Genomic DNA, 14,465 nt, shown 5'->3' on the forward strand with positions numbered 1-14,465 from the left:
ATGGGGAAAATAAATGCAGAACATGTTTACAGAGGACACTATTAACACAATTATATGCATGAAACCATTCAGAAAAATTTGGGCACAAATGGGTTAATGCTTTCTGATGCCAGCTGCTTGTCTGCATTAACCAAAGACCTCAATAAGTTTGTGCTTGATGGTTGGAGGATCAGTGAACTCGAAAACAGGGGTTAAAAATGATAGGTTAGGTTTACTGATCTTTGTTTATACACAGAGATATACATCGCTGTAGTCCCATTACTGCTCTGTTTTTAATTTTCCCACTTTTTGTTCTGCTCTTCTGCTGCCCCAGAACGCGTCCCTAATAACTTGTGTTTCGAGTCATGTGACTGTCTACGCTAAGGGTTAGCAGTTGACACTTGATATAATACAATAATATATTAACTTATTTAAAATGACATGCAAAATTAATTTCATTATATTTAACCAATAAACTTTTTAAATTAAAGTTAATAAATGTTATTCTATTTAGCATTTTTTAAACACTTTTGCGCCCCCCCTCGTGCTGTGCCCCATGCACTGCATATACTGCATAACTCATTTTTGCACCTCTGCCTGCGCTCTGCCAACAAGCTACGTATTGTGGTGCCATTCCAAAAAGGGAAAATAATCGCTATCATGTACCTAATCTGGATCTGTAGTTTTATTGCACTTATGTATTGCTGTTCTTGTGTTGCTCTAATTGCTTCTATTGCTTATCTTATTTATAAGTCGCTTTGAATAAATGACTAAATGAAAACATGCACATAAATTTTACTGTCAACTTGTTTGTGCAGATTGTATTCTATAATAAAAAGTGTGTTTTTATTTCTGTTGAAATTGATTTAAGACTTCAAGGCGCTATTTTACTGACAAATGAGAGAGGACATTATTGTTACCCAAAGTACATTGATATGATGCGCGAGCGCCACAGACTGTAAAAAATATGGATGTAGTGTCTGTGATGTCACCCATAGGTTTCTGAATATAATTTTTTAAGCTTAAAGTAGGCGGTGCCTGCTGTTGCCATCTTGCACACGCGTTACCGCGCACAGTGTTGGGTGTAATGCGTTACTAAGTAACGCGTTACTGTATTTAAATTACTTTTTCACTGAAAAAGTAAAGTAAGGCATTACTGTTTATTTTTAGGTAATTTAATTACAGTTACTTATAATGTACTTGCGTTACATATTATAAATTGGTTCAACAGTTCTAATTTAATCATTATTTAATTTTAAATCAAAATTTTTATTCTAAAGGAAAAAAGTGAACGCGGTCTCTTTAAAATCGTTAGCCGTAGTGCAACTGCGCGTGATTTCGCAGCTTCGCGCGCCAGTTGCTGAGTTAAATACTGTTTGCACTCAGTTTGGAATAAAATGCTTCACTGATCGGGAGTATCTGTTTCTAAAGGAATATTGTATTGTGTTAAAGCCACTCACTGTAGCACTAGACATATTAGGGACTTTATGTCTTTATGTCAGAGGCTGACTTTATAACAGAGGCTGTTTAAGCAACAGCCTCTGGTGGAACGGCAACGGCATTCTGACGTTGTATTGCGCATACGCGAATTTAACTGCTACTTTGCGACGTTCTACTGTAACAGTCTACTACGGGAGAACAGCTGATTTGCCGTAGTCGCTACAACGTGAGAGATAATGTAAATAAATGTTGTTTTATGGCATATGACATTGTAATTGCATCAGTTTATGATTGTACCACAAGTCTTTTATATAATATGTGTTAAAATGTTTTAAATTTAAGCTAATTTAAACGATTTTTAAGTATTCAACGTTTTCAAGTATTGCTTAAATCTAGGTTTTTAGACTTATACATCATACAATAGGAAAAACCCTTTATCTGACAAAAAAAGTCATTTAATGCCAAAAGCAATTCTTCTCTTGTTTTTTAAATGAAATTTTTTTGTATCTCAGTAAATTAATAAATGCCGCGTTGCGCTGTCCTGTTTACGGTTGCTTAGTGATTTTTACGTTCTTGGCTACGGTGGTGTGACAGCATACTTCCGGTCGCCGTAGCCGTTCCATTCCCAGCTGTTGCTTAAAGTCCCTATTGCAAGGAGAAGAGAACTGCTATTTTGGAACCCTTCTTCCAACTCTGGAGGTTCTAATGTCCAGGACGCTGGCACTGCGGGATGATCTTAGGATCACAGCATCTCTCCCTGATGTCATTGTTCAGGTATTTGATATTTATACAGATTGCTAAATTCTTGGTTTACCCATGGCTTAAATTTATTTTTATATTATCTGCTATACTCTTGTATAATGTGAAAATCTGATGTATTTTTCTTTTCTCATAGGCGATCAAAGTACGCTTTTCCTCTATGATGGACAAGCGTCCCAGTGGTAAGGCTTTTCAGCCTGGGCAATCTTGTGCTCACTCCCAGAAGGAACAGACTGTCAAGCAAACGTGAGTAATTCTATATTTTTGTTATTCAGATGTTTTTCAGAGGAATTCTGTTTGTTAACTAAATGTTAATGAATTAGAAATAAGTTCATTTTGTTGAAAAAATGGTTCATTTACATACATTATGTATGAAATATGGTAGCCTACTCATTGCTTTGAAAGTAAGATCCATGTTTAAAGCTTGATACATGTCATATTTAAATTTTCTAAAGTTAAGCTTTTTTATTATTCAGATATGTTACAGAATTCTTTTTTTCTTGTTATTCAGATATTTTGCAGAGGATTAACAGAATGTTTGTTAACTAAAGAATGTTATTATAAGTATTATAGTATGTTTTAATAAAGATAAAAAGTTAAAAAGTTAAAAGGCTAAACTATTCCATGTTTGACTTTTTTTAAATAATTAAAAGTTTCATGTCTAATTTCTCTCTGGTCAATGTTTAATAGGGATTTTAAGAAGAAATTAATTAAATTACTTATTGAGTAATTAAAATACTTTTCAGACAAAGTAATTAGAAAAGTATTTTAAATACAACTCTGATGATGTAATTAGTAATTAATTACTTTTTTGAAGTAACTTACCCAACACTGACCGCGCATAACTCACGGATATCCGAAAATGAGTAGAGAGACTGGACGTGGGTGAAGCTGAGGTGGCTGGTTGCTGAAACCACGCCACCCTAGCTTGACTTTAGTGACAGCAGTGGCAGTTCAAAAGTCACGCAAGTGGCCACGCCCTTAATTATGCAGAACTTTAAGGCTAAATATAATTTAAACGGAGGAGTTACAAAATAATTCACCCCCCTCAAAGTTGTCAATTAGCTATATAGACCAAAAACACTTTTTGTACCAGGCTGTAAACATTATTTTCTACTGTAAAGGTGGGCATTTTAACATGGAGGTCTATGGGAATTGACTCCTTTTTGGAGCCTGCCTCTAGTGGCCAGTCGATGAATTGCAGTTTAAATCACTTCTGTATTGGCTTGATCTGAAAGATCAGAAGGTTGACCCTTGGTGAGCACAAACCTCTTAGGTCTTTACACCACTAATAATCTAGTTATGTATATTATATTGCATTTCTTTCTAGAGATTCTTCTAAAAGTCCCACATTTAACCGTTTTTTTATTATATCTCCATTCACACTGCTGTAGAAATCTCATCCACAATGGTTGTACGTGAATAAGCCAATCCTGTAGCCTGTGTAAGGTATCTCTTCATGAACTGTAATCTGCTGATGGGTGTTTTGCAAAGGAGTCTGAAAATGTGTTTTCTAAATTTCTCTCCTACAAACACATAGAGAATGGGATTTAAGCCGCTGTGTGAGTAAGCCAGAGCTTCTGTGATCTGAAGACTAAGAGTGATTGCTTTGCTTTTTTCACAGGATGTCTCTATGAGTTTATTTAGCTCCAATGCTTTCATAAAAGCTGCAATATTATATGGAGCCCAACAGCAGAAGAAGACAACCATCACTACAATGACAAGTCTCACGGCCTGTTTCCTGGAAGAGCGAACTGTTAGGAGTCTGTGAAGAATCATTGAGTAACAAAATACAATTACACACAGTGGAATAATTAATCCTAAAACATTCATCTTAATGATACCAACAGTGTTTGCATAATGGTGAGAGTTGTGATCATCTGTTGGATAAGACTGACAGTATGTTTTATTATTGTGTTCATTGGTTTGCAGGTACATAAGCTCAGGAAACGATGCTGCAACAGCAATGATCCAGATGACCACACTGGCTAAGATCCCATATGTCTTTGGCGCAGACACAGAATGAACCACAGCTAAATATCTGTCAACACTCATCAGTACAACAAAGAAAATCCCACTGTAGAATCCAATGTGATAGACGCCTAAAACCATGGTGCACATGGCGCCTCCAAAGACCCACTGACCTCTGGCATAGTGAGCCAGGAACGGGAGAGAGGAGACCAGCAGAAGATCAGCTAAAGCCAGGTTCAGGAGACAGATGTCAGTCATGTTTCTCAGCTTTACAGCCATCAACATCACCCATAACACCAGCAGGTTACCCAACAGGCCCATCACGAAGAACAGAGAGTATAACATAGGTAGGATGTTGGATGCATGAACTCCATAATCACAGGATAACATAGATTCATCAACACCTACATTGTAGTACTCATCATAGTCGTAAAAGGCAGTGGTGTATGTCTCTTCATTATCTGGTTCATTCAAACTTAAGCAGAAATAGAAAAATATAATTTAATCAAAGTTTATAGAGCACAGCTCCAATGTCACTCCATTTCCTACACCATTTGGGATGCAGTCAAAGTCTAGTGTGACCGCACCCTTAGGGGCCAATCACAACAAACTCGTTTTAAACGCCTGCAAACGCAAGGCACGCCTTTTTATATTGCTAAGCAACCACCGAAGCAGCTGTCCTCTCAGTCAAATATTGAAGCGTGAGCACTCTTTTGCTGTCATATTAGCAGAAACTTTTAAAAGAGGGCGCTTGCTCTGACCTTGATCGAGGGTGAGAGGTGCATAAACACGCAGGAGACAGTGGCTGTTTCTCAATTCCAAGAACGCAAAGAATGGACTTGCGTTCTCGTGGAGATTGGTCTTGCCAGGCGACCTTGGAAGAACGAACTCAGAAGGTCACGAGAACAAAGAATGCATTCGTGAGAATTGAGATGTGTGCGATCTTCCAGTTGGTCACCTGACCTTCCCAGATTTCAGCGCGCAAGTCTGCACTCGATGCATCCTCGATATTAAGAACACATCCGGGTATTTTCATGCGTCCTCTGTACTTGTGTTATTGAGAATTGGAATTGAACTTCGACTGTTAACCCTCTGGGGTCCGACCATTTTGGGACACTGTCAGAGGTTGTGACATGCTCTTACATTTGGTCTTTTTTCAGTTGCTTTAAAACATAATAATGGCAAGTGTCTCATAACATTGGGTTCAGCACAAACTGGGCTACAATATTTTATGAGCTACATGTATGTACATGTTTGTATTTTTGAGAGAATAATGTTTGTGTGTTTTTTTTAAAAACTAAATTTTTAAGTCACTGATATAAGTCCACAAAACAGCTTGTGTCTGTCATGGGCTTGCCAGATCTTTTGTACTAGACTCAGGTCTGAGTGTATCTGGCAAGACCATGACAGTACTATGTTCATGTGGAGGCATATAGTTGTGTGGCTTCCATGTGTTCCCAGTGTTTTGTGGCTGTCATGGTCTTGCCTGACCTTGGTTATTATCCAGGTTGGATGTTAGAGGGCAAGGCCATGGCAGCATTGTGTTTACGTGGGAACACGTGTGTTTTCACATCATGTTTTCACACCAGTGTCTCGTCACTTTTACCCTACTCCCTTATGTACTCGTGTCTTACGTGATTAATTATGTTCACCTGTTCCCCATTGATGTGCTGTCTATTTAATGCCCTCGTGTTCTCTGTGTGGTGTGCGTGCGTTGTTGAATTTCAGTGTTCATGTTCTCCGTGTGCCTGAGTTCTGTTCTAGTGTTTTGTGTTCCATCACAGTATTATTTCATCCTCTGTTTTACCCCCACGTGGGTTTGTTTTGTTCTGTTTTATTAAAATACATAGTTATATTTTCTTACATCTCTTGCGTTTGGGTTCATTCTTTGTTTTCCACTTTCCGGTATTATACCAATCGTGACAGTGTCTTCATAACCATGTCAACAGCTGTACCGCCTCTGGGCGTGACCGCATTAAAGATAATGAAGTAAGCCAGGAAAAACAGTACTCTCTTTCTTCAATGCCGATTATATAAACAGGCATTATTTGTTTTCGATTATAATTAGCTTGTTTAAAAGTAGACATTTCAGGCTTTCTTTGGATATGTGTATCATGTTTGTGTGACGAGTATTCGCAGAATTTCAATTGATTTTTGTAACGTGTTTTGAGAGACAGCTGGCGGAGACAGAAATGTCTAAATGCGACCCTGTTCATTTTCTTTATTTAACAAAAACACAAAGATCTGTTGTTATTGTGAATGTACACAAATTAAAGAGGACCCTTCACAGTTTCAAATGATGTCAAACACGTAAGTGTATGATTATTAATGATGGAGTATTTTGAGTTGATTCTGCTATGATAAGGAGAAAACACGTCAAGACGCGGCGCCGCGTTTTTGGACCCCTGGGGGTTAATGATGACGTAGAGCGAGAACACAAAGACACAAGATCGCTGAAGAATGCATATTGAGAAACAGCCAGTGAGTGACTGCAGTCCGGTTGTTTCAAGCAAATGTAAACTTCCGTCACCACAGCGGAAGGCACGCCTATCCCTCATTCGATTGGACAATGGAAAAACGGGAATGACGTTGAGTGCTTTTCCACTCTGAACGCTCCTTCAAAAACGTGTGGTTCGGCATGCGGCAAGGCGTTCAGGCACGCATAACTCTCATTGCCCATAGAAAAATTAAACTGCCACAAACGCATTTGGTGTGATCAGCCCCTTAAAGTGTATGTGGTCTTACCTCATTTGTACAGCAGTATAAATCATTTTCTGATGGTTGAATTAGATGATTTCTGTGTGTTAGACAAAGAAAGGGTTTAAAACAATGCATTAGCTACCATTAATAGAAATATCTAAATAGATAAACTTTTTAACATTCATTTTAATGATCAATAATTGCTATTTGTTAATTTCCTCTCCTGAATTATTCCATACATATAATCCTTTACAATGTGAGTAAATTGTGTCTAATATTAGCCACTGGCTAATAAAGTATTAGATTTTACTCGCCAGTGTTTGAGTTGGCAGCTAAGTATAAGTTTAGCAAAGACATAGTGCCAGATTTACTAAACGGGGCAAATTAGTGTAAGAGCTTAATAAAAAAAGCGCTGATGGGAGTGGTAATATGTGTGGTTTATTTACTAAAAATCTGATTTCTATAATGATCAACGCAATCTTCTACGAGCAGGTAGGCCTATCATGATAGCTACTTTTCATGAGTCGGTTAATTGCCCCAGAAATTATGTCGATAGTAAGACCAATTATGTCACTGATTAGATATGACAATAAAATAGCATAATAATGCAAGTACATCCTTTCTAAAAACTCAACTTTGATTTGTAAGAATATTTAGAGGAAAAATATGAAATATTTATTTTAAATTAGAATATAAGAAAAAAAATTATTTAAAATATAAATAAATATTATAAAATATGCAAATTTCAATTTTAAACAACTAATAGTCGTTGTTCAGTGTAAATCCTATCAGTGTAAATCCCAGCTTTATAACACGTTTATAAAAGCTACACCTCAGATCTAAACACTAGATGTTATGGTTATGTTTCAGGTGTGTTTTCTTGTTTTTGCTTGTCTTATATCATTATATAGTGACATTTGTTTTACTGCATGTATTGTATAAGAATACTGTTGTTTTTGAATTATTTTGTTTGGATATTGTTTTTGTATTGTATTTTATGTTGAATTTGAGGGGGTTTGGAATCATATAAGCGTTTGCTTCGTCCACCTCCTTTTCAAACCATGCACTTGTATAATATGTCTGTTATGTTGCCTGTTATGTTGTTTTGTGAGAAAATTTTAAATGCAGGTTTAAAATAAATAAATACATTTATTATTTCAAACTGTATGTATTCACCAGAACAAACAAACAAATTTCAGCTCAATTAATGCTCTCTTTGCCTGTCACTGTCCACTCTCTCTTTATGTGTGTGCACACACACACGACATGTGGACCCTGATCAACGTGAGGCAATCCCGATCGGCTAAAATGCTAATAACTAGGGCTGGGTATTGGCAAGGGCCTCACGGTACGATACATGTGCCATGATACAATGTATCGCGATACGATACAGTGCATTGCATGTTGTGGTACATTGCAATACTTTTAGAATTTTTTTAACCCTTTTTTAACCCAAAGTGCTTCCACATGTCGACTTTGAAAGCTGCAGGTGTTTTTAAAATTTCTTCCATTTTCTCAGTAACGCTAATTTCTGAGACATTAGCCAAATGGCTGTATATTACAGACAACTGGACAGCGACAACTACAGCAGCGGCGGAGGTCGTCATTTAAAATATCGATAGCGGAGATTGAAATACCGATACACTATTGTGAAAAAATTAATCACGAGCATTAGCTGTATCGATATTTTTGCACAGCCCTACTAATGACATTCATTTTTATGCAAACAAACATGCATGTAAACACTATGACAATATATATTGCCTCTCAAAAAAACTGTGATAAGTCGATATAGTTAATTATCGTGACAGGTCTAATGTGGCATTCACACCAGACGCGGAATAGGCTGCAAGCGCGAGTGATTTACATGCAACGCAAAGAAGCGTTCCGCGTGACTTGAGCGTTGCCGCGGGAAATGTTTGAGGTGTAAAATCAAGGAAACATCTGTTATTGTGTGACCTTCTAGTGACTACTCATTTATTTCTTTCAGCAAATAAAAAATAACGTCGCTTGGCACCAGTATTTTTGAATAATATGCTCCACTGGCATTCCAAATGAACTGTGATGTGTGGAAAATATCCTGTGCCTTGTACTACATGCTCTCTGATCTCTTCCAAGCCTTCTCCTATTAGCTACAATTGCGCAATTGTGCTTTTTTAGTTACTGGCGCAAATGCCAGTAATATCGCATGCACAAACATCAGTAAATCCCATTGCATGAATCATTTAAATACTTTCCTCCCATAAATTTTGTGTCTGAAAGGGAAACTCCTAGAAATGTATATGCAATAAGGTCAGTTACAAAAATAACTATACCACACCCATTCAGTGCTGCTAACTATCCACTGTGTGTCTTTAGTAAATCCTGACAGTCATTATTTAACAAATGATGGTTTACGCTGGCGCAAGCTGTTAGTAAACACATACATGTTTGTAAGCAAACCAATCATGAGCCCCATTCACTTCTATAGTAGGAGAAAAGAATACTATGGAAGTGAATGGGGCTCATGAATGGTTTGGTTACAAAATATCTTTCTTCATGTTTATTAGAACAAAGAACTTGATACAGGTTTCTAACAACATGAGAGTGAATAAATGTTGAGAGAATTTTCATTTTTGTGTGAACTATCCCTTTAAGAACATCTTATTTTTTCTTAAGAATAAAATGACAAGCTTTGACATTATTGTACCCTGCTCATGAGATTTCTATTGTAACCATAATACATTTATCAGTTCATAGTCCTTTACCACCTTGCCATCATAAGCGCGATATAAATGTGTGATGTGTTAAATAACTTTAACTATCAGGGGCCAGCTAGTGTATAAAGGCGGTGCAGTGAGCACATCATTCCAAATTGATCAGTCATGCGGTGGGTCGAGACTCAAGAGCTCTGGGCCCCTGCATACTTCAATCTATGTGTCCTGCTCTTATATGGAGTTAGATTTGTGCCAAATAAAATTAACACAACTTCTGCAAAAACTAACAAAAATATACATTGATAAAAGATAAAAACACTCCGAATATAAAAACAATCAACTAACTAGCATTCTTTGTTTATGGTTTTCTAAACTTCACTAAACATAGTTTTGCATGCGTTGCCAGTGTTTTCGTTTTTGCTTTCCGAGTTTCGTTTGCGCTTCGCAAATTTACGTTCGCCATTTTGACACAAAACTCTCGTGAGGGGCGGGCTTAACAGCAGTTCGCTCTTATTGGCTCGTGAGATTTTGATTGACATTAAACCGGAACCCTGGAACAGAAGGTGGCGGTATTGCACCAATAAGGTGGATGCCAACCACTGTTAAAAAACAAGAAGACAATCGGACGCAACGTTTCAGTGGCGCTTGCATGTCTGGACTCTGGAGCTGTAGTTAAAAAAAGGTAATAAGAGTATATTAAAGAACAATAATGATTAAACACAGACATTTTACACGTCAGCAGAAGAATAACAATAGCCCAAGATGAGCAATCGGGAGGCCCACGGCCCGGAGCATCAACACCATCCACCTCGGCCGGACAACGGAGGCAGCCCAAGACAAGTTTGCAACAAATAACAAAACAAATAGAAAAATCGCAATGCAAGTCCCATTCATGTGCAGACTGCATCAGTTATGTTATGAATATATGTACGATATTGCGTTTCTCAAAAGCAAAGCAAAGATCGTTACGTAACAGACAATTTGCTCAGAGCATAGTCTACTTTGGCACATATTTTAGGCTTACAATGGATGTCTGAAACGCAAAGTTAATTAACTTTCTTTAATTCTGGCTAAGAAAACAATTCTATCTTTATTATTATCCATACAAAAACAAATGTAAGATTTTAACCTAATTCTGCTATTCTTTTTATATTACTTATCAGGACCAAAGAGTGTCATGTCTCCAGGTAGGCACTGAACCAGTTCATGTTTTTGATAAATTTGTAGGTGTTTTACTTGACGTTTTTATTAGATTTAAAATGTAACAAGTTCAGCATAGAATTTATGTTAACTAACTATACATTATACCTGCAAGAACAAGTGCGAGAACATATTTTGCTGCGTATGTTAAGTTTAAATCAATTTGTCGGAATGAAACTATATGGATTACCTCTGGATGTTACTCAGCAAGAACTAACATTGGCAATTGCTGCATCAAATCATGTTGATATCCCAGGGGATTTTGCATCCATGTACAACTAAAAATATAGGGCTAGCCCCATTCATGGTAAACATAGAGGCTTAATAATGGCTTTCATTGTTCCCACGTTTACCACAGGTGATGGTTTCAATTTCAAGACCCTCAACTAATTTCCTGAAGATTCTTTCAAATTTGGAGACATAATAATTAGGTTTATTTACTCCTGTGGACCTTTTTTATTGTCCTGAGAATAAAACTTTAATGAATAAATTCATAAAATATTAATCTTCAATGCACGTTTACAAGAACACCGTGCTACAAGGTTAACACGAAGCCTTGAAAGTGGTAGTCATGTTTGCTGTTAGTGGTGGGATAGAAAGCTCTCTTTGAAAAGATAACATTTTAACCTCTTAAGCGTCATTCCTATCCTTTTGAGTGTGGGGGGGGGTGAAAAATTGAACTGCATCTTCAAATTAATATAACTCTGACATTATTTGGTCTAGAAGCCTAATCTTTGTCTTGTTTTAAAGAAGACAATTTAAGGTCTTTCACTGATGTGTAAGCAGGTGAAAATATTTAACAGAAAAATTGTTATAGCAGTTTACATGTATTTTCATAAATAAAAATAATCCTAATAAAATATTAATTTTATTAAAAAAAAATTATAAAAAGGTAAATGTCTCAAAAAAGTAATAATGTAAACATAAAGCCATAAGTCTCAAGCAGTTGTGATCCAAATTTCAAGTTAAAATCACAAAAAATGAAGTTTGTGTCAATTTTTTGTGGTTTTACCAACAAAGGCCACTAGGTGTCAACGGTTTGCTGCATTCTCTTGTCATAAATGAATCAATTACTGTCACTGCATTATTATTACTGCTAAAACGTTTTGAAATATGAAAACTACATTCTTAGAGCTTTCCAGTGATATATAGTTTATCAAGATTTTTTGGGTTTAGGGTGGGGGTTTGGTGTTAGAAAAATGTAAAAACATATTGGGCCTACATGGGCCCGTTACCTTTTTGAAACTGACTCTCACTATGTCATTTTTTTCTCAAAATGGTGAAGATATATGACAACTACACTCTTAGAGCTTTCCAATGATATATAGTTTGTCAAAATTGTTTAGGTTTTGTCAGGATTGGATAAGAATTCACATGGAAAACACTGAAGTAAACGTAGGCGCCCTGCTGGCGAGACAGTGACATTTAGCAGGATATAAATGTTTTGGGGCACACTCTCTTCATAAATGATTCAATTACTCTCCCTACATAATTTATTTTATAAAACACTGTTAAAATGTCTATTCTAGAGGCTTAGACCTTTCCAACGATATATAGTTTGTAGTGATAGATTAAAATTTACCTCAACAATATTAAAGTAAACTTAGGTGTCCCGTATACGGGACGGCGATGCTTATCTTAAAGATCTTTACTTCTGTTCAGAAGATAAACAAAAGTCTTAAGAGTTTGAAACGACATGATGGTGAGTAAATGATGACATAATTGTCTTATTTAGGTGTATTAGCAGCACTCTAGAAGTGCATATCTGCACCACATCTGGTGGTCTTCAGCCTACAGTATCACATCAGCAGACAGACCGCAGCATATTTAGTATTAATGACAAACGTGCTCATTCTGAAATCTAAATAAATAATCATACTTTGTACCGTATCTGCATGCAATAATTTGCTGGTTTTATGTTATCTAAACTTACAAGTTACCTCAACTTATTTAGAGAAATAACGCTGACCGTGTAGCTGAATGTCAAAAAAAAACTTTATTTATACCCGTGTCATTATCAGAACGCAGCAGACACACTCACCTTAACGGTTTTTTATAAATCCATTTTCCTGCCAGATTAAACATAAACATTGCAAATGACACCAGAATTAACAGTTCATTTACGTACACATATCCTAAAAATAATCTTGCGTGACTGATACGCTGTAAAGCGGGTGAATTTAAAACATGATTTTGAATGGAAGTCAATGACGCCGTCTGCTGGTTGGGTATACCAAGATGGCGGCTCGAATCTGCGCTGGCTTCACCTCACGCTGTTATGTTAAGCGTTCTATGCGCAATCCAGTCATTTATATAGATCAGTGAGTGGAACGCACCCCAGACAAGCGCCGCTGAAACACTGCGTCTGATTATCTTCTTGTTTTTTTAACAGCGGTTGGCATCCAGATTAATGGTGCCTTACCGCCACCTTCTGTTCTGGGGTTCTGGTTCAATGAGCTGTCAATCAAAATCTCATGAGCCAATAAGAGTGAACCGCTGTTAAGCCCGCCCCTCACGAGAGGTTTGTATAAAAATGGCGAACGTAAATTTGACGAAAAATTGGAAAGCGAAAACGAAAACACTGGCCACACATTCAAAACTATGTTTAGTGAACCTTAGAAAACCATAAACAAAGAATGCAGTATATTTAAAGATGATGTTAATTTTTTGATAGTTGATTGTTTTATATTCAAAGTGTTTTTATCTTTATCAATGTATATTTTTGTTCGTTTTTGCAAAAGTTTCATTTGGCACAAATCTAATTCCATACTGCTCCATCTCCCACATCTGCACAATGGAGACGGACAAGGATGGGAAGTAATAATGTATAAAAATGTATAATGGAGGATATAAAATGTTAGATATCATGTACTACATAGACTTATTTGTGTTTATGACATAGCCTATGACTGAAGTTTATAATTGATTATCATTATATGAGATTCAATCCCTCATCATTAACAAACTTCACACACAATAGATGTCCCATCTAAAGCAATCAAATAAACTTAGAAACACTTTTACATTTTAAGATTTAAGACAACTGTCTGTGTGATGTTATCTTAAGATGTTATTTAAGACAGTGTTTTGAATTTGTCTATGTATTTTATAAGAACATCTTTAAGGAAAAAACACTGTTTTTAGAAATGCTGTTATTGTTCTGTGTTGCTAACTTTCTCTAAGCCTATTTCACATAGAGAAATAACATGTTCTGTACAGAACTCATTTGACTTTGGACAGCGGTGTAAGTTCACCCAGCTAATATTTGTTTAACATCCCTGCGAGAACAGATTGAGTCCGGAACCACAAGAAAACTTAAAACCGCAATCATACAAACCATAGAATTTTAAAGCACTAACAAACACAACATTTTAGCTAGCATGTTGTTACCTGAAAATCCTTCTTTAGGTTGGATGTCGAGTAAGTTACTAAAAGCAACGCTCATCCGGCAAGATTTCACGAGATTTTGGCCGTAGCTGTATCCCTTCTAGCCACAACGCCCTACGTGGCACCCCTATCCAGGATTTAGATCTCTCCTTATATGAAGCGCCCAATTCATTAGCTTAATCAAAAATTGGAGATGTATCTTATAGTAACAAGCTTATGAGTAAAATGTTTTACATCAGGGAGACAGCTAAAACATCATAAGGGGCGCCAGTAGGACTGTTGTGGCTAGAAGGGATACAGCTACGGCCAAAATCTCGTGAAATCTTGCTGGAT

General features: G+C 36.6%; 1 protein-coding gene across 1 annotated transcript; it reads right to left on the minus strand.

The window, feature by feature from the left end:
* Nucleotides 1-510: 510 nt before the first annotated feature.
* Nucleotides 511-14,231, minus strand: LOC129448968 (C-C chemokine receptor type 5-like). The gene is made up of 3 exons (XM_055211711.2): nt 14,136-14,231; nt 6,895-6,946; nt 511-4,624 (listed from the first exon to the last, which is right to left on the minus strand). Exons 2-3 carry the CDS (start codon nt 6,918-6,920, stop codon nt 3,559-3,561), a joined length of 1,092 nt encoding a protein of 363 aa, XP_055067686.2. The 5' UTR covers nt 6,921-6,946; nt 14,136-14,231; the 3' UTR covers nt 511-3,558.
* Nucleotides 14,232-14,465: the final 234 nt, after the last annotated feature.

Source organism: Misgurnus anguillicaudatus, chromosome 10 (assembly GCF_027580225.2).
Source record: "Misgurnus anguillicaudatus chromosome 10, ASM2758022v2, whole genome shotgun sequence".
NCBI lineage: Eukaryota > Metazoa > Chordata > Actinopteri > Cypriniformes > Cobitidae > Misgurnus > Misgurnus anguillicaudatus.

What these genes read in the sequence shown, in the direction of transcription:
- LOC129448968 (XM_055211711.2), bottom strand. Translation starts at nt 6,920, where the DNA reads ATGATTTATACTGCTGTACAAATGAG. An exon ending in TATACTGCTGTACAAATGAG is followed by an intron (nt 4,625 to 6,894) that starts GTAAGACCACAT and finishes TTTCTGCTTAAG; the next exon opens with TTTGAATGAACCAGATAATG.